The sequence below is a fragment of the Cajanus cajan genome, chromosome 11 (genome assembly GCF_000230855.2).
Source record: "Cajanus cajan strain Asha chromosome 11, NIPB_CcT2T_4, whole genome shotgun sequence".
NCBI lineage: Eukaryota > Viridiplantae > Streptophyta > Magnoliopsida > Fabales > Fabaceae > Cajanus > Cajanus cajan.
In genome coordinates this window covers 44,337,171-44,355,492 of record NC_138527.1, presented here as the reverse complement: position 1 = coordinate 44,355,492, position 18,322 = coordinate 44,337,171, and the positions used below count along the sequence as shown (strand labels likewise).

Below are 18,322 nucleotides of genomic sequence, written 5' to 3'. Positions count from 1 at the left end.
ATATAAATTAAGTTCTAATAAAAATATTTCATGCAAACATTCTTTTAAACCATTTGTTTGAACAAATCTCATATTATTTATTTAGGAAAATATTAAATTATAAATGATATATATATATTGACAATGTATTTACATTATTATTAATATCTAAATTATTGTATATGGTAAATTTATTGACTTTAGTAAATAATCACACTCAAAATCACACCAAATCAATTTCTAACATGTTATCCGCATAATAAATCATTTTATATTAATGATACATATCCATTAAACTCTAAAAAATTATATTCCCTCATTTCCATTTTTTTAGTGGTTTTAGCCTTTTTTTTTCTTTTTCAAAATAACTGTTTTAAAATTTTAATAATAAACTAGACATTTTTTATTCTCAATATGACACTCTTATGTAATAAATTTTTTCAATAACTACTCATTTATTTTTACTAGAAAATGAGTTACACAACTAATGCATACACTAGTAAGTTATTTTTTTTTTAATTTATTGAACAAATATGTTAAATAATTTAATTTAAATAGATATATTTAAAATTTTCTTTGTCTAGATACATTTCACGTTAGAATCATTAGAATAGACTAAATAATGGATAATTAGAATAATATACTTATTATTCTAAATTCACACTCTAGTGTCGCTATTGTAATTTTAATAGATAAAAAAATTAATTTCATATTCCCCATCGCATTGAGGTTTCACTATATAAACCCTACGATATCAATTAACCAAGACAAATCTCAATATAAGAATGGAATTAGATTGAAATTCAGATATAAATGGATTCATTTAATATCGTACACCGTGGCAAACAGAAGAAAGTTTGAGATCTGTATGTCCAGGAGAAACCTATACTCGTAACATCATTTTCATTTCTAATTGGGAAACTACTAACTTAAAATGGGGGAAAACTGGATCATAAACAGAAAAAATGGAGCAAGCTATTACGATGTGCTTTCTTCCCATCATAGATAGTGGCATGATTTGAATTAACTTTTACGACAAAAGGGGGAAGAAATCGTATTTGGCTGCTTAATTCTTGTTAGTTTTCATGAACTTTTCAAAGCTGATAAAGCTTCCTTTGTTGCCGATGAGATAACAGCATCTGATGCATTTGGAAGATAATAATACTTCCCTGCAATATGAAGTTATTATATTATATGAATAATATTTTCTTCTATTGCAGAAACTACATACACGGATTCAGTAAATACACAAACCTTGGGCAACTCTAGCAATTTCCTTGGCGAAACCCGTTGAGACAAACTTATTTTCAGTGTCGATGACAAGGAGAGACATTCCTGCTTTATATATTTTCCCAGCCACCTCAAGAATTTCATCCTTTATTAAAACAAAAGATAAAAGTTAGTCCAGACTCGGACAAATTGGAACTGAACATGTAATATATGTAAATCCTGCCAATTCATACAGAATTGAAAAGATCATGAGTAAATGCTTACTACAAAATTTAAAGATATGAAAAAATGGTAAAAAATAGTTAATGGAACATCAAACGAATGTGTAATTATATTATTAGAAAAAGCATTACTGGTCCTGAATTTAATATCATTGGCTTCCACAATGCACTAGATAACATGTTCTAAAAGTTTGGCTGCCAGAAAAATGGCTTCCACGTGCCATTGGGAATCTGTCATGGTGGTGTACCCATATGCCTGATCCTAGATGAGCATGCAGATTCATACTAATGTCCCCTCCTTTGCTACAATGCTACCCCTTTCGTTGAGCCCCAATCACTAACTCTAATGCAACCACCCTCCCCCACCAACTCACCACCTCACAAAAATGACAAAACAGAAAAAATAAAGTTAAGGTTTGTGTCAGTTGAAAGTAACTATGAGTTCAATTACAAAGATTAACTATACTTTCAATTGTTGCGCTGAAGGTTTTGGGGCATCAGTTGCTGCAGCAGCTTCAGGGTCAGTTGACCTTTTCAATGATATATTGGCTCTGCCATCAGTGATTGCAACAATCATTACGCGTCCAACGTCGCCACTTTTCTCCGCATTTAATCCAACCCTAACAGCCTAAATATTTTCATAAATAAGAATTAATAAGCTTAAAAAGACTAGCTAATCCATTTAAAATGTGATCCAGGAGTCATTTATGGGCCAAAGTCCATATACAACACATGAAAGATGAAACTAATATCAGGAGGAATTTTATATGAAATATAAAGAATTCTCAATCAGAAAATGCTGCACCACCAAAAGATCAAAACTGACATTATCCGCCTTTCTTTTTGCACCGAGTCTATGGATATTGTCATTTTCATATAACTGGTAATCTCTTTTTCCTTACAAATGTCAATAGTTGGAAACCATTTAAAATAGGAAAAATGTTTTTGGTCCTATACTTTCGGTCAAATGTGATCAAGGTCTTTCTACTTTCATATTGATAAATTTGGTCTTCAAACTTTAAAAAACACGTGGATTTAATACCTTTTAACTTAAAAAAAAACTTGACAAATTCTTAGAAAGGATGGACTAAATCTACATGTTTTTTAAAGTTTGAGGACCAAATTCATCAATGGAAAAAGTATAGGAACTTTGACCGAAAGAATAGGGACTAAAAATATATTTTTTTCCCTTGATTAAAAACAGGTTCAAAGTAATATAAATTGAAGTCCATGGTTCTATAAGTTTGACTCTGGTAAAATATAATGTAATAAACATGACATGTAAAAAATCTGTATACCGTTGTAAGACCATGAGCTAGTGGGGACCCTCCACCACATGGAAGCCTTTCAAGACGCTTCCTTGCCATTGCAATTGATCTAGAAGGTGGTAGGAGAACTTCAGCTGCATCTCCACGAAACGGAATTATAGATACCTATTTTACAAGAGCAATAATTATTTGAAATAAGATTATTTAGATAATATCATAAAAGTGAGTTGTGCTCTCTATTTACCCCAGCATATCATCAATTAAACTCTCGTATGTTTAGATTTATCTGCATGTGATCAATGACTTAGGCAAATCAAATTTATTGTTTCATTCTAACACTGATTCTGGTTCAAGGATTTGCAATGGAACCAATATGCATATCATAGTGTTTATCTGCAACCAGAGCTATGCACAGGTTAACACTTAAAACATGTACCAACCCATGCACTAATTCTCCATTAGTTGGGTATAACAAGTCTCTTCTTTCAAACTACATGTTCTGTCTTCCATATAAATTCTTCATACGTGAAACCTACATGGCGGATTCCTATTTACTTTCATTCATAAATCAATTATAAACAAATTCCTAAATGTTAAAAATTACATGAGACACTCACCTGATCCCTGCTTGTATAACTTTCAGCCAGAAGTTTAAGTGCTGCACCTTTTGCATTCTGCATCCTGTTCAATGCCATGCTTCCACTTGCATCAACCACAAATATGACCTACAATTATTAAGATTATTTAAAAATAAAATGCATAAAAGCTTACCGCTAACAAGGTCAATATTTCTTTAATAATTGCCTCCAAGGCAAACTTCACAACAGACTCCCTTTGAGATTTAAATTATATTCCATACTAGCCTAGTCAAACAAAAGTTTTTTATACGAAATTAATTCCTCTGGCCGAATACAGATACAAAAACACTGACATTTAAATCCTATAAGAAAATCATAATGGGTTTAATTACTATTACTAATAATCATATTGACATTAAGACAACTCTTAAGGCTTTAAATAGCATCAAAATCAGTAATATCTTTTCAGTTTGATGTAACAATTGTTAAAAAGACACAAGCGCACAGTAAGATGTATAAAAAATTATAAAACCATTTTACCAAAAAAAAAAACGGTGAAAAGGATAGAGATAATAGGAGAAAAATAAGAGGATGATAAGAAAAGATGAGAACACTTTAGAAGAAATAGGAGGAACAAATAGTAGAATAATTCTTTATATTTTTATTTCAAATTAATTACTGTAAATGCAAGTTCTGAATGAAAGAACATATGTACCAATGCTCCTGCTTTACGTGCCATTCTCTTTGCCCTCATGTCAGTTTTCTCCACAAATACTTTTCTACTGTTTCCAGTGTCCTTTGCCCTTCGCAATTTTTGATAAGGTGCAGCAGCTCTAAGGGTTGCATCAACAGCTAATCTCTTTACAGGGCCCTGCAAACAGTAACAGCATTTGTTGTTAATAAAAAGCATATACCATATACAATTGAGTGGCAATCAAAGATGTCAAGTTAATGGACATTACAATGGTCATGTTAGAATACAATGATATAAATGCAAGTGGATACAAAAACAGATCAAATCATTCAATTATATAGCAGAACATCAATACAGCATTCATCAAAATTCCATCGAAAAATTTGCAACAGCTAACCAGATATATTAGATACTATCTCTTTCAGTTATAAGACAAACAAATAGGGTTAGGAGTACCAACCTTTGGAAGCATTGGCTTGATGTATCGGCCTCTATCCTCTGAAAATATAACATTTTTCGCCCTTCCAGCCCTCCCACGGCGTCTTTGTGCTTGTTGGGCAAAGAAGAGGAGTTTTTCATCTACCAAGCCCCCTTCAGCGTCAAAGATAAACTCTTCAGGTAATTGTTCTTGCTGTTGTTCATTCTCTTCATCCTTGTCATCCTGTTCACAAAGGCAATATTCAAAATTTTATATGTACAACAAGGTGGATGTCAAAACTTAAAAGCATCAATGGACATTACTCTTGAATTTAGGTTAAACCTAACTCGACCTTGAAAGCTAGCTGATAAGGAGAGGATTGTCAATCCTTTATGAGCTTAACTTTGGCCATATCTATAATTAGTGTAGGATCTCAATTTTCAAGACACACTCACCCAGGATTGGATAGCTGGAGTGTATAGAATGTATTGTAGGACTAATATTTTTTTTTATTTTTTATATTGCACTAAGAAAGTCATGGGGTCAGGATTGTGGAAAGCCATGCAGTCAGCTAGGCTTATATATATATATATATATTGCAATGGGAAAGCCATGCCAAGTAGATTTTTGGGACAGTTGAGGGTAACCCAATATCAAATCTATGATAGACTTTCATACCATCTTGAATTTAAGTTGGGTCTCATTTAACTCCAAAGCTAACTCATGGGGCGAAGATTGGCCAAGCCTTTATAAGCTCTTCTTGGGCTATATTTATAATCGATATGGGATCCCAGCAATTACATTTATGAAATCTCATGCATATAAGTCCATGAACAAACATTCATTTTAAAAGAAAGGAAACCACAAGGCCATGACTAATATTTCTCCAACAAATGGACAAAATTCTATTACTTTTGAAAAAGGATTGTCCTAAAAAAAATTATTTAACTTGGGAGTTGGTTTAACTCAACCTCTTGTTCTTCCTCTTCATTCTGTTCTTCACTTGATTCTTGATTTTGTGGGGGAGGCGGAGGAGGAGGAGGTTGATTTTGTTGCTCTGGTGGGCTCTCAGTAACAATTGACCGGGGTAGAATGACCAGTTCTACCTGTATCAGAAAATGTATGGTAAAAAATTTGTCAGATAGCTTCTTTATTTTTAGAAAGTAAAATAGCAAAATATGTAACGAGGGTTATTGGGCTGGGTTTCTACTAATTTTACAATATGTACTTAATCAAAATTCATTAGTATAAATACATACAAAAAGATAGCATAACTAAGATCAAGTTAAGATATGCCATTCAGTTTTCACAAATCTTCTCTCCCTCTCCCTATCTCTCTTTACACAGACACAGCATTAGAGCAACCCTAACCTTCAGCATTTCCTTCCAAAATAATGAAAAACTGTTGAAATTATGTCAGAGAAGAATGATTTACTTTCATTAGTCCTCTTCATGGAGTCTTGCAGACCATATTGATAGGTTGTCCCATTTTTAGTGAAATCACACATAAAATCTGGAGACTAACCAATTTGTTTTCAGCCAATTTCATCTTCAAATTTCTCTCCCTTTATCTCTATCATTGTACACTTAACTCAGTACTCAAATCCTACTTTCCATTGTTTCCAATACCAAAAAAGTCAAAAAGGAATTATCACAATTCACAACTACCGAGAAAGATGCCACCTAGTGTCAAATAAATTCTTTTAACCTTTCTGTCTTTCAGACAAATAATTGGCGGATCACAAGACAGGTTATAAACCAAAAGTAACATTTTGTATGATATGTTTGCATGGTAGCTGTAGCCAATGGACATAAAATGGGCATGCCACGGAATCTGTCAAAAGCTTAAGTTTCATGGACTTCATCCTTTAGTCCTGTGTCATTCACTAGATTATTGCAGCCTTGCCAACTTAAGTCAGAACTTAGTAGTGCCTTGTTCACAGCTCACCATGAAGTAAATTCTTGCAAATGTTTGAAACATACCAGAAAATGCTGCAATCATACTTGTCATACTACAATTAATTAACAAGATATCCTTGAAAAGCTTAAACTAATTGAAAGAAGGAAAATCATTAAATCTCTAAGATGCAAAAGGACAGAAAATAGACCATCACTACCCTATGCTGAAATTTAAAATTATTGTAATGGATATAATAACTAGTAAGGATCAAATTGAAGACCTTCTAGAAGTATTAGCCAAAGGTGCTCTGATTGGTGGAGCAGATAATTCTAGAGTAGCATGAAGTTCTTTTAAAACTTCTCCACCATGTTTTCACGTTATAGAAACACAAAATTAAACTTGACAACAGATTATAGAAAGCCCCCAGTAATAAAATTAATTTAAACAAATTCTAGTAATGCCAGCACTCTGATCAGCCTGTACCAAACCATCAACATGCATTTTAACAAATGTCAATCTTAATAGTGAAGTCAAACCATGCAAATTCTGGATGTGTAATTCAAGGAGATTCTTTTGGCACACTTTCTTATCATATGAGGGTATTGGTGTTCTTAACAACTAGCAGGAAATATCTTGCCACAAATCATATTTAATTGAAGCAAATTAATAAATTAGTAGCTGAATGCCATCTTTTAAGAGCAACAATGGCTAAATATTGACCCCAATTTCTAAGGGGTGCCAGAACCCTAGCCAAAAGGAAAGGTAGCAGAGAAAAATCCGTAGTTCAAACTAAAAACACAATTGGTTATGCTCCTAGAAAAGACTAAAGCCAACAGTCCAAGGTGTAACTGATGTACCAAAATCTTGTATCTGAATTTCTAAGGAAGCTTACTGCTTTTTTTAGGTCATCCACATAAACCTTTTCACGTCCCTCCAGAGCAGCTAAGCACTTTGCAACACGGGCAGCAAATAGCTCAGCTCTATGTCCCTGTTGTTCATAACAAGTATTCAAAATTATCAATCAACATGAAACAATTTGCAAACTGGCTTGGCATCCAAACTACCACAATGAATAATAAGTATAACAAATTAATGGTTATTTTTTTCTCTTGAATAAAACATTTGTAAAATGACAAAGTGTCTAGTCACAATGTTTCAAACACTTGTTTTAACTCTCCCATGGTACTATCACCGGTTCAAAGTTTTGTAATTATACATTGAAGCAAGAAATCTACAACTTCTATCACTTTTATATAGCCTAGTTGTTCCTCTCTCTTGCTCTTCCCTCTAACAAGTATAACTTACATGCCCAAGATTAGCATGTATATATGACATCAAATGTACTCATGAATTAATGCTAAAACAATTAAATAGTTTAAGGGAAGGAAAAGCCTTATTGTGGCATAATATGGACATGTTATTTAATAACCTCAACTCAGCAATAAGTATAAATGAAGAGGGGTAGAGAAAAAGAGCCCAGAATGTTTCTCTTAAAATTGGAATGCTTTCTTGGCCACCAAGCACACAAAAAAAAATTTATGTTCCCACAATTTACATTGTACCTAATCACCTAAAAATAGTCACTTCAATGGTTTGGAGCTTCACATAATATAGCAAAAATTTGGAAGGAATTTTTATCTGCAATTAACACAAGAATGAGGCAATTGAAAGCTGATTTACTTCATAGCACAGTAGAATCAATTGCTTTCCTTGAGAGACAGTAAATGGTTGTAACTTCGAAATATACAAAGGTTTTGCCTAAGTGTAGAAAGAGTTGGGTTTTACCTGGCAACCACCTCGTAAAGCTTCAATAACTAGGTATTTTAATTGTTCTCTGCTAATAGTAACATCTTTTAGATACTCTCTAGCCAAGATGATCTGCACAAGGTAAATATTAAGAAAAGTTAAACAGACAAAAGATATTATAATAGCAGAGGGAGTTGGAACTATACCAACATATATAATATAATGAGTAACTTAGTCATTCGGTGTACAAAATCTGATATACTGGACTCAATTTGAAAACATGGATTTTTTTATGCATGCCTGTAGATTCTAGCTGTCCATCTTAACCCCCACTCATTTTGTGAAAATTATGTAATAAAAGTGAACCTATTTGTCAAGTTTACAACCTTACAGGATCAGTTCATGTAATACAGTAGCTTGTATAACAAACAGAACTCTTTAAGGAATCATGTTTAAGTAAGTAGATTAGATATTATTTAAAATAGACCAGTCCTAACTCAACCCAAAAGGCTAGCTCAAAGGGGGAAGATTGCCCAAGCCTTAAAAGGAGTATTTTGGTCATACACCTAGTTGATGTGGGATATCACACGTACACTCATGCCTAAGACTGGACATCTGGAGCATGAGTTTGCAAGACCAAACATCCATGGGTAGTTGAACATAAGAACTTGATAGGCTTTGATACCATATTAAAAAATTATTTTGACCATATTCATACCAAATGTAGGACATTTAGATCATGAAGTTTGCAAGAGTGGACATCTAGAGCATGAAATTTACAAGACTGCATAAAGGTGGTCCAACAGCAACACTTAATAAGCTAGCTCAAGGGAGGAAAATTGCCCAAGCCTTATAAGGAGTATTATGGCCATATTCATAGCCTATGAGAGACATCTTAACAAATACTTCTCTTTACTATTCATTTTCTAGTTAGCAGATCAAAATTAGAAAGGTGTATGTTAGGATAAATAAGGGTGATTACAGGGGAATAGAAATTGGGTCAGTTTCTGCTGTGAACAAACCAGGCTCAGTTCAAGTCATTGACAACTGAATTAACAGTTAGCAAGAGACCCTAACTGAATTAGGAGAGGGAGAAATAGCAGTGAACGGATAGTAGGAGGAAAATAATAGAGATCCATTTGGATTTGGAGTAGAGGTTGGGAGGAGAGAAATGAATCTAATTTAGATTCAAGGAGATTGATATTCAATAAAATTTCTGTTATTTTCTATTTGTTCTTCACCTTTCTGATAAAGTTTATATTATTTGCTTAGTAAACATACCTGAGTTTTTGCATTGTCTGTTTCCTCTTCAACCATCTCAAATACTTGGTTACTGTTCTCCTGAAACTCTGTAGCAATTCCAACAGCTGCAACACGGTTTTCAAAACTCATTGGAAGATCTGCACTGCAGAAGGGAGAATAGTTAGAAATAGGAGAGGTAATCAAAATTTTGATAATTCATTCCATTAAATATGTATTGAGGCAGGGTTCTTTTTACCCCTTTGTGAACCCACAGGAAGCCAAACAATGTCAATTACAACAATACCTTAGATTAATCGCAATGCGATCTAGAAGATGTTCACGAACAGCACCCTCATCTGGGTTATAGGTGGCAATGAGAAGGGGCCTGCAAGGGTGCTTGAAGCTGATCCCCTCTCTTTCAACAGTATTTACTCCTTCAGTCAATACATTGAGGAGCAAATTACTAATACCCTCATCCAAAAGATTAATTTCATCAACATATAAAACACCTCTATGAGCTTCAGCCAGTAAGCCTGGCTGGAAAACAGTTGTGCCTGTTTTCACAGACTCCTCAACATCAACTGATCCAATGAGTCTGTCCTCTGTAACTCCAAGAGGAATCTGAAGTATAAATGAAAATGTGAGTTTTTTTTTTTTTTTTGCAATAGAAAAATAATTTCTTCATAGATAGTAAAAAGAAATTGAATCTTGGGTGACTGAACATAATGAAATATATGAAAAGCTTACTTGCTGAACCGTACCTGAACAAAGGGAGACTTGATAATACGAGTTTTAATATTTCCATCAGCATCATATTCCACGCTTTCGGGAAGACCATCTTCCCACCTACAAATATTAACCTCTCGATTTATAAATTTAAAATAACAGAACAGAGGAAAGAGGAGAATCCAAGACAGTTTTTAGACAAAAACTCAAGGATAAAAACAAAAGAAGGGATCAATAAAAATTGCTTCATCCCAATTAATAAGATGTTATGTCAATTGGCGTTACCAAATATTGATTTCATAAATCTTCACTAGAAAAAGAGAGGAATTCAACAGCATCCCAGGGATTTACTATTTTTAGTTCTGACTACTAGACTGAGTTAGTATATCTCTCAAGGACAACAAATGCAAATTTAGCAAGTGGGTACACAGTAAGAACAATTAACAGCATCACAATATTATCAATTATGAATGACCAAATCATTTTCCGCTGAAAAAGTACGAACAAAATCACCTCAAGATTAGAACATCCATGAATTTCTCCCTTAAGAGCTTCTCTATTTTATGACATACAAAGCAATGTTCACCTTCAGTCGTGTTTTTATTCTTCTCAAAACTTGTAAAGTTTTTGTTATAAATGGAAGAAGGCAGTGACCTTACTCTTCTGGGCAGGATGGATCTGCATTGGCTATGGAACCTGCCACCACTTCAATAGGAGGCAGTATCGCATGCAATCCACGTGCCATTACAGTTTTGGCAGTTCCTCGCTTTCCTTGTATGGCAATTCCTCCAACCCCAGGGTCAATTGCCCCAAGTAAAAGAGCCGTCTTTATAGAATCCTGCACAACAACTGGAATTTGTAAGATTCATCCTTCAACAAAACACCAAAATTGAGTATCATTTGCATATTTAGTCGTTTTTTAATCCGTCGAAATTACAACCACGACATGAGAATTTGAAATTATGATATTATAGATACTAATCTAACTCCCGCCATTAAGTCGAATCAGTGGTTTGCATATTTAGTCATTAAATGTAGCAAGTAATGCTTTCTAATAACACTTGAACACAAATTAGAGTTATGGTATTTATTGCAAGCAATAATAATATTTGAAGGAAAAGAAGCAGAGATGATTACTTGGCCCACAACAGCAGCGAGGGGGAAGTATTGTCTTCCGTAATTAGTGTCGGGTTTCTCAGAAGTAAGCATAGGTCCATTTTGGGATTGAGCGCGAATAATTGGAGAACGGTTTCGAATGCGTTTGGGTGGATAAGTATTGAAGAAAGAGAGAGAGGGTTTTGATCTGAATGCAGCGAAGAGAGAGTGGGATTGGAGGTTTGAGGAAGTGGAAGCAGTGTAAGCGAAAGCGAAACCCATTTCAGAATTCAGAGACTCTCTTCACTCATTTCCAACTTCCTTATAATCTTATCCCTTCTTCTGCTTCGCTTTATTTAATTCGAATATTTAAATTTATGTAAATGTTTTTTACATATGCCACGTGTAACTATTATGCACATACCCAAGTTGCATATAAATGGGCCTCGCGTATCTTTGGGCCTACCAAGACTAGGCTTCTCAAATCTCATTAACCACACGTCTGTACATTGTGCTTTCTTTCCTTTTAACTTGTCAAAACCCTAAACAAGTAGGACTATGGCCAAATTCAATGTAAACGAATTAAGTTGGGTTGATTTGAGTTTATGAATTAGTTAAGTTTGATTTATTTATTTAATTAAAATTAATTGAAATTTTATTTTTATTTATTAAAAAAAATTAAGTTTGAGTTTGATTATTTTTTTAGTGAAATATTTTAGTTTGGCTCGCTTATAACTTAATTATTTTTTATCTCATTTTTTCGTGACTTGTTTTTATGATTTTTTATTAAATTATTTGTTAACTTTACAATATAGAATTTATAATTATCTTAATACTAGATAATTATATACTAATAGAATCACGTACTTGATATGTGAAATTGATTTTTTTAGACTATTAGAAGATTACATAATATTATTTTCATAAAAGAAATATTGTGCGTGTATAAGTGTGTGTAAGAGAGATTTACAGATCCTTAATATTGAATATTTAAAAGCTTTAACTCAACCTATTTAAATAGTTAAATTTAATCTCATGCTTTACTTTATTTATTTATTTAAACAAACAAGCTTGAATGAATAAATAATGAGTTGAGTCTCTAATAATTTACAAATAACTTAATTCATTTATACCTCCTAATTATGTTGTTCTCAGTGACCCTCAACTTTAAATATTTGATGAACATGATTTATGGGTGTACCACAAATTGAATGTTGTTTAATATATTAAAAATAAATGAATGATGAGACTAGATACATGATATCCTTATATATTAATATATTAAAATGAATTTCCATTTTGACTCTAAAGTGATAACAGAACAATAGATTCATTGTCACCCTAACATATTGATATCCTATAGCACTTTTTATAGCGTTTCTGGATCCAACAGTTTTGAATCTGCATCATTTACCTGTGTATTCCTTCATTTTATACCAGTACATTATCAACCTCTTTCTACATACGAATTGATAAAACATTGACATATTTGCCTTTTGTTTTCTTTGAACATCTCTTTTAAAGCCAAATTTTTTAGTTGTAATAACTAAATAAAAATAATTACTTCCTTGATACTTCTTACACTAACCATTGTTGTTGTTACTTTTTGTATGCTGGTATAAAACCATATATCCAACTTTTTCTCCTTTCAAACAAAATTTTGCAACCTCAAGTATGATGTTATGTCAATCTATGAGTGTGTTGCTGCATGTGCAACCACAGTTATGAAAACTTTAGATAACTTTCACATTCTCTTTGACTTATTTACTCAAATATTTTAAGGATACTTGTATGCCATATTACAATAAATGTTGTGTCATAACTTAAAATTGGAGTCGCAATTGGCACAAAATTTAAATTAATTTAAAACAACATTTAGCTTAACACTTTTTTATTAGACTTTTAGCCTAACATGCTTACTCAATACAGAGATATTTTCAATAAAATAAAAATTTCAAATAATTATAATATAACTTTATCAAAATTTCAACCATCTTTTTATAATTTCAACATCTCAAAATAACATTCACTTGTAAAAAAATCATTTGCAATTCATCATAAATTAAAAACAAAAGATGCTCATCTTTTTATATGAAAATGATTAGTACATTAACCAAAAAAAAATTTATACTTTAAGATATAATATAAAGAAGAAGAAAAAGGTCAAGAATTCTACTAAAAATAGTTTGTAACTTAACTATCTAATTGTACTCTTTAAATTAATTTAAAGTTAATGTATCATCTCAACTATAAGTTTTGTCACCTTATAAGCTCGATATAAAAAAAAAAATTGTATACCATTCGAACTTTAGATTGAGATAACACTTTGACTATAAATCTTTTCACTGAATAGATTCAAGGACTATTAACTATGTAACTCTCACATATATGGATTAAAGTTAATGTCAAAGGTCCTTATGCATGAAATTCTCAATTGTATACAAATTTAATTTGTTCCAATTTACTTTCTTTAGTGGCTTACCTTAGTTGCATACGGACTATTCATGCAAATAGTAATCCTTAATCATTAACTAATTGAGTTACTAAATACTATCATCGTAGGAGGATTTTTCTCTACTTCATGATATTATGCAACTACTATATGAAAATTGGAAATCACTCATTAAGATGTACTTACCTTATGAGGAATCCTACAAATAATAACACATTTGTGAATATTTTTGTCAACGGTTATCTTTAGACCATCATCCGAATTTATGTCATAATTGGAACATTAATAATATGAAAAAACAAATAAAGAAAGGGAGAGTATAATAACCACAATGCACATAAAATGGAAACAAAAAAAACATACACACACAAGTGACACAAATATAAGATTCGTAAGAGGTTTGCAAAAATAAACAAAGTTTCTTTTAAGTCGACAATTTACGATGTATCTATAAAAAGGAAAACAACTTGCTAACATTAAAAAAAAAAAATAAAGATTTTAATACTATAGAGTACAACCTTTGTGCCTCCTTTCGTTTTTTTTTAAAACTTTGCTCCAATTCCATCCTTTGCGCCCTTTTCATTTTTTGTCAATATAATATCGACCTATTTCCATGCTTAACTTACTAACTTAGTATAGTATTAATAGAATTAGTGAAATTAAATGATGCTAACCAATTTTTTTTAAGTGTTATTTTTCTTTTTCTTTTTTACATATTTGACTTATTTGTCTTTTGTTTCCTTTAACATCCATTTCATAGATATTTTTTAGGTCACAAAATATAAAGGAAAATAACTATTTTTCTAATACTTGCTTACACCAACCATGTTGTCGCTATTTATGATATTCTGGTACAAAAATAACATATCCTGCTATGCTCTCTTTTCAAATGAAAATTTGTAACTTTATTGGGTATGCGACTATGTCGATCTACAAGTGTGATACTGCATATGTGACCACAATTATGAAGATCTGATATAGCTTATTCCACACACTCTCTAGCATATTTGTTGAAATATTTCAAACGAGATTTATTTGTCATTTTATATTTTAAACAAAAAATAATTGAATTATATTTTAAAGAATTAGGAAATTTCTATAGAATATGGTCTACTTAAGCCTAAAATTCTAGCCTCGGTGAATATTAAAAGAGCTACTGCATTATTGAGAAAGCTTTACACGACTAATAAATCTCAATATTCCATCCCATATAAGGAATTTTTTTGATGGTTTATTGACTGAAATTCAATGTGCTCATTATGAGTTCTTCATATTCAAGCTAGCATCCTCCTTTGATATTGGTTATTCATTCTATATGCACATGTTCATTGGTTTTTGTAGTCGAATCTAACACTATGAGATATTACATTTGCATGGACATGATCTAGCTAGCTAAAAGTCGTTTACTATTTTCCAAACATGAGCCTAAAACAAAAAATAACTAATTATGAAAATTATAATATAAATTACAATATTATTAAGATTGTCGCTACTTTTCATTATAAAAAAACTGATTCTTATGTGGATGCTTTGTATTGGTATAATAATCAACCAATGTTATGTTTGAATATCTATTCTAATATGGAAAACAATAATACAAATGATGTTGATCATTTCATCCAGTTTACTAGTCAAGCTAGTCATCTTTTGTAGTTCACCAGGAAGATTCTATATTACAATCTATTCAAAGGCAAAATATTATATGATATATATTAACTTCCAACCATACATAATACCTCTGCTAGTGCTTCACAGATCACAAGTTATTTCTTGTTAGGTGAAGAATTAGTTATGCACATCAATCTAATTCAATATAAAAACCTAATGAAAAATGAATGTGAAATCTAATGTATAAATCTTCTTGTTGGAAGAGTTAAAGGATCAATTGAATACCCAAATGAATGCAGAGTCTACTATATATCAAATCTTAATTACAAGTCTAATTCGACATATAAAGAAAAGCATATTCATGCCATTTGTATATGGTAAGACAAACTTTAGTATTATAAACAAGATTTATAACAATTATCATGGATTATTAAGTAGAAATGAATATTATTAAATATCCATCTATTTTAACATATTCTTTGAATCCAAATTGAAAGGAGTAATCAATCTAATGAATTTAATTAGTGATGTAGATTAATTATATTCAACCTTAAATAAATTGAGGTATCAATGATGTAGTATTTGATGAACGTTGATTAGCGATGTACTCTTTGAAATTTCAAGTTAAGGTATCATCTCAACTATAAGTTTCTTTATCTGATAGGATAGAGATGGAAAAAAATTATGTACCCTTCAAACTCTTAGTTTGGAGCTATTATCTTAACTACAAGTCTCTTCACTTCAAAAGACTCATGGTTGGAGGATTATCAATTGTGTGTACCTGTTAGGAGTGGATTGAAGTTAACACCTAATATCTTTATAAGTGAATCTCTTGCTTGTATACAAACTTGATTTGTACCAATTTACCTTCCTCGGTGGCTTACCTTAGTTGCTATCAATTATTCACATATATAGTGTCCCTTAATCATTTCAGATTGAGATTCTAACTACGAATGATTATCAGTCGAGTTTGGTCGATTTCGAGTTCAAAATATTTAATTTGACCAAAATTGAACAAAGTTATTTTTATCTTGTTTTTTTATCGTGATAGCTTACAGTTTGGTCGAGTTTTAGATGAGAGAAATAATGAGAATTTCGGATGGATTGAAAAAGATTTTATTTTAACTTTACAACACTTTGAACTACAATGAAATGTATATGGAGAGAGAGAGAGAAAGGGAGAGAGAGAGGGAGATAGAGAGAGAAATGAAGGATATAACATGAAGCTAATTCATGTCGGATATGTGAGTGACTAACCAACAACCTCTAAGGAGTGACCTTTTTGGGATCAAACACTTTACTCTCATAACTCTACTAGCAAGTTCTCTTTTGTTACTAAAAATTGTAACCTTGTGGAGATCATTTGTTGATAGAGGGAAATGAAGGAGTAACATGAGGGAAGATGAGAAAGATTTAAAGAAATGATATTGAACACGATGGAGACACTAAAGAAGGAGTAATGTGATGGAGGCACCTTCTTTTCATTTGCTTCATAATTAATAAGGCTTCAAAAGTTGAAATGCATTATGTCCTGTGAAATAGACTGCAACAGTACATTACTTAGATAATGTGTAGCACACGGTGGACACAAACTATTGTAGTACAACTAGTTAATCTGTAGCATGCCAAGCCACCTGTAGTTTAATAATAAAAAATTTGAAGCAATAATATAATAATAAATAACATTGAGTATCTACAATCAAAATGCATAAAATTGGTCGGGTTTGAATACCGTAAAACAAAATTATACAATCCAAAAAATAACTACTTTAACTCTAATTTTTTAATTTATTATACCATGAAGCTCAATCCGACCCTAACTATATCAATTTTTTTCTTTTGATTTTATTGGTTCATAGTCGATTTATGGGTACGTGATCACCCCTAGTACTAACCACCACAGTCCTAGGAGGACATTCCTCTACTTCACGATATTAGGAAGCTATTATGCGATAATAGGAAATCCTTCACTAAGATGTATGTATATACCTACCTTATGAAGAACCCTAAAAATAAAATAGACTATTGAATATGTTTGTCATTAGTTATTTGTATGCTATCGTTCGAAAGTATCTCGTATTGAGAACATTAATAATATGTAAAAACATATAAAGAAAGGGAGAATATAACAACCACAACTAATACATGTGAAAAGGAAACAAAATAATACACCAGTGATTCACAAATTTAAGATTCAATTATGACAAGAACAAAAAAAAATTCATTTAATCAAAATTTTAAAGAATAGGATTATGAATCCATAGTTAAGAAGTTCACAAAAATAAACAATATTTTTTAAGTTGACAATTTCAAAATAAAAATATATAGATAAAAATGAAAAACATTTCGCTAACATTATTTTTCTTTTTTTGAAGATTTTAATATTATTGAGTCCACCTTGTGTCTCCTTTCATTTTTCATAAATTTTGACTGACCCCATTTTGTGTGTCTCTTTTCATTTTTTGGCAGTACAATATTGACCTCTTTCTGCACATAACTTGGTACAGTATTAACCTACATACCTATTGTTTTTCTTAGCCTTCCTTTCACAGTCGAGTTTTTAGGTCACAAAAAATAAAGAAAAAGAACTACTTTGACACTTGGCTACACCAACCACATTTTTTTTAAGAATATTAAGGTTTCACATGTTTAGTTTGAAGCTTGTAGACATAGTGTTAGCTTATTTTGTTGGCAAAACACATTTCTAAACAGTTAAACGAGAAATTATATGAGGGCAAATGTTGGAATCCAAACACAGTAATAATGCATGTTTGTAGTTCCTTCAAAACCATTCTATTAATTCTTCCACTCATGTTCAAGTGTCTTGAACAATGTGCGAATCGCAAATTAAAAACACATGGGATGATTATTTCAAGGTATAACATTATATCTTTGGGATCTCATTTCCAAGAATATTATATCAATGAGTGTTATTCTCGAGCATGTTTGGTTGACATTTATAAAAATATTTTTTATATTTAATTAAAAAAATTAAGAAAATGAAAACGAGCGAAGAAATGTGGACTAATAAGTGAGAATAAGTAGTTATTAGGAAAAAAAAAGTAACTTTCATTTTCATGAAATATAAAATCCTCATCATTCATTCATCATGAAAATGAGAAACATATAAATAAGAAAGTTTTATATTCCTAAAAATAAAACATA

At 31.5% G+C, this 18,322-nt stretch overlaps 1 protein-coding gene across 2 annotated transcripts; it reads right to left on the bottom strand.

The window, feature by feature from the left end:
• Positions 1 to 753: 753 nt before the first annotated feature.
• Positions 754 to 11,446, bottom strand: ALB1 (ALBINA 1). Of its 2 annotated transcripts, XM_020374449.2 has the most exons (15): positions 11,140 to 11,446; positions 10,662 to 10,840; positions 10,038 to 10,122; positions 9,581 to 9,897; positions 9,316 to 9,439; positions 8,074 to 8,166; positions 7,181 to 7,276; positions 5,360 to 5,494; positions 4,431 to 4,631; positions 3,992 to 4,147; positions 3,316 to 3,423; positions 2,729 to 2,863; positions 1,897 to 2,058; positions 1,234 to 1,354; positions 754 to 1,148 (listed from the first exon to the last, which is right to left on the bottom strand). In XM_020374449.2, exons 1-15 carry the CDS (start codon positions 11,377 to 11,379, stop codon positions 1,063 to 1,065), a joined length of 2,238 nt encoding a protein of 745 aa, XP_020230038.1. In that variant the 5' UTR covers positions 11,380 to 11,446; the 3' UTR covers positions 754 to 1,062. The 2 variants fall into 2 exon arrangements, with proteins under 2 accessions (XP_020230038.1, XP_029129709.1); XM_029273876.2 differs by lacking the exon at positions 11,140 to 11,446 and having other exon boundaries at positions 10,657 to 10,674.
• Positions 11,447 to 18,322: the final 6,876 nt, after the last annotated feature.

Bases quoted from the DNA above. Each gene is read 5' to 3' on its own strand.
- ALB1 (XM_020374449.2), bottom strand. From the start codon at position 11,379: ATGGGTTTCGCTTTCGCTTACACTGCTTCCACTTCCTCAAACCTCCAA. The intron at 5,495-7,180 runs GTAAGCTTCCTT...TTTCTGATACAG, and splicing joins TGGATGACCTAAAAAAAGCA to GTAGAACTGGTCATTCTACC. The intron at 4,148-4,430 runs GTTGGTACTCCT...TACTGTTTGCAG, and splicing joins TCAAGCCAATGCTTCCAAAG to GGCCCTGTAAAGAGATTAGC.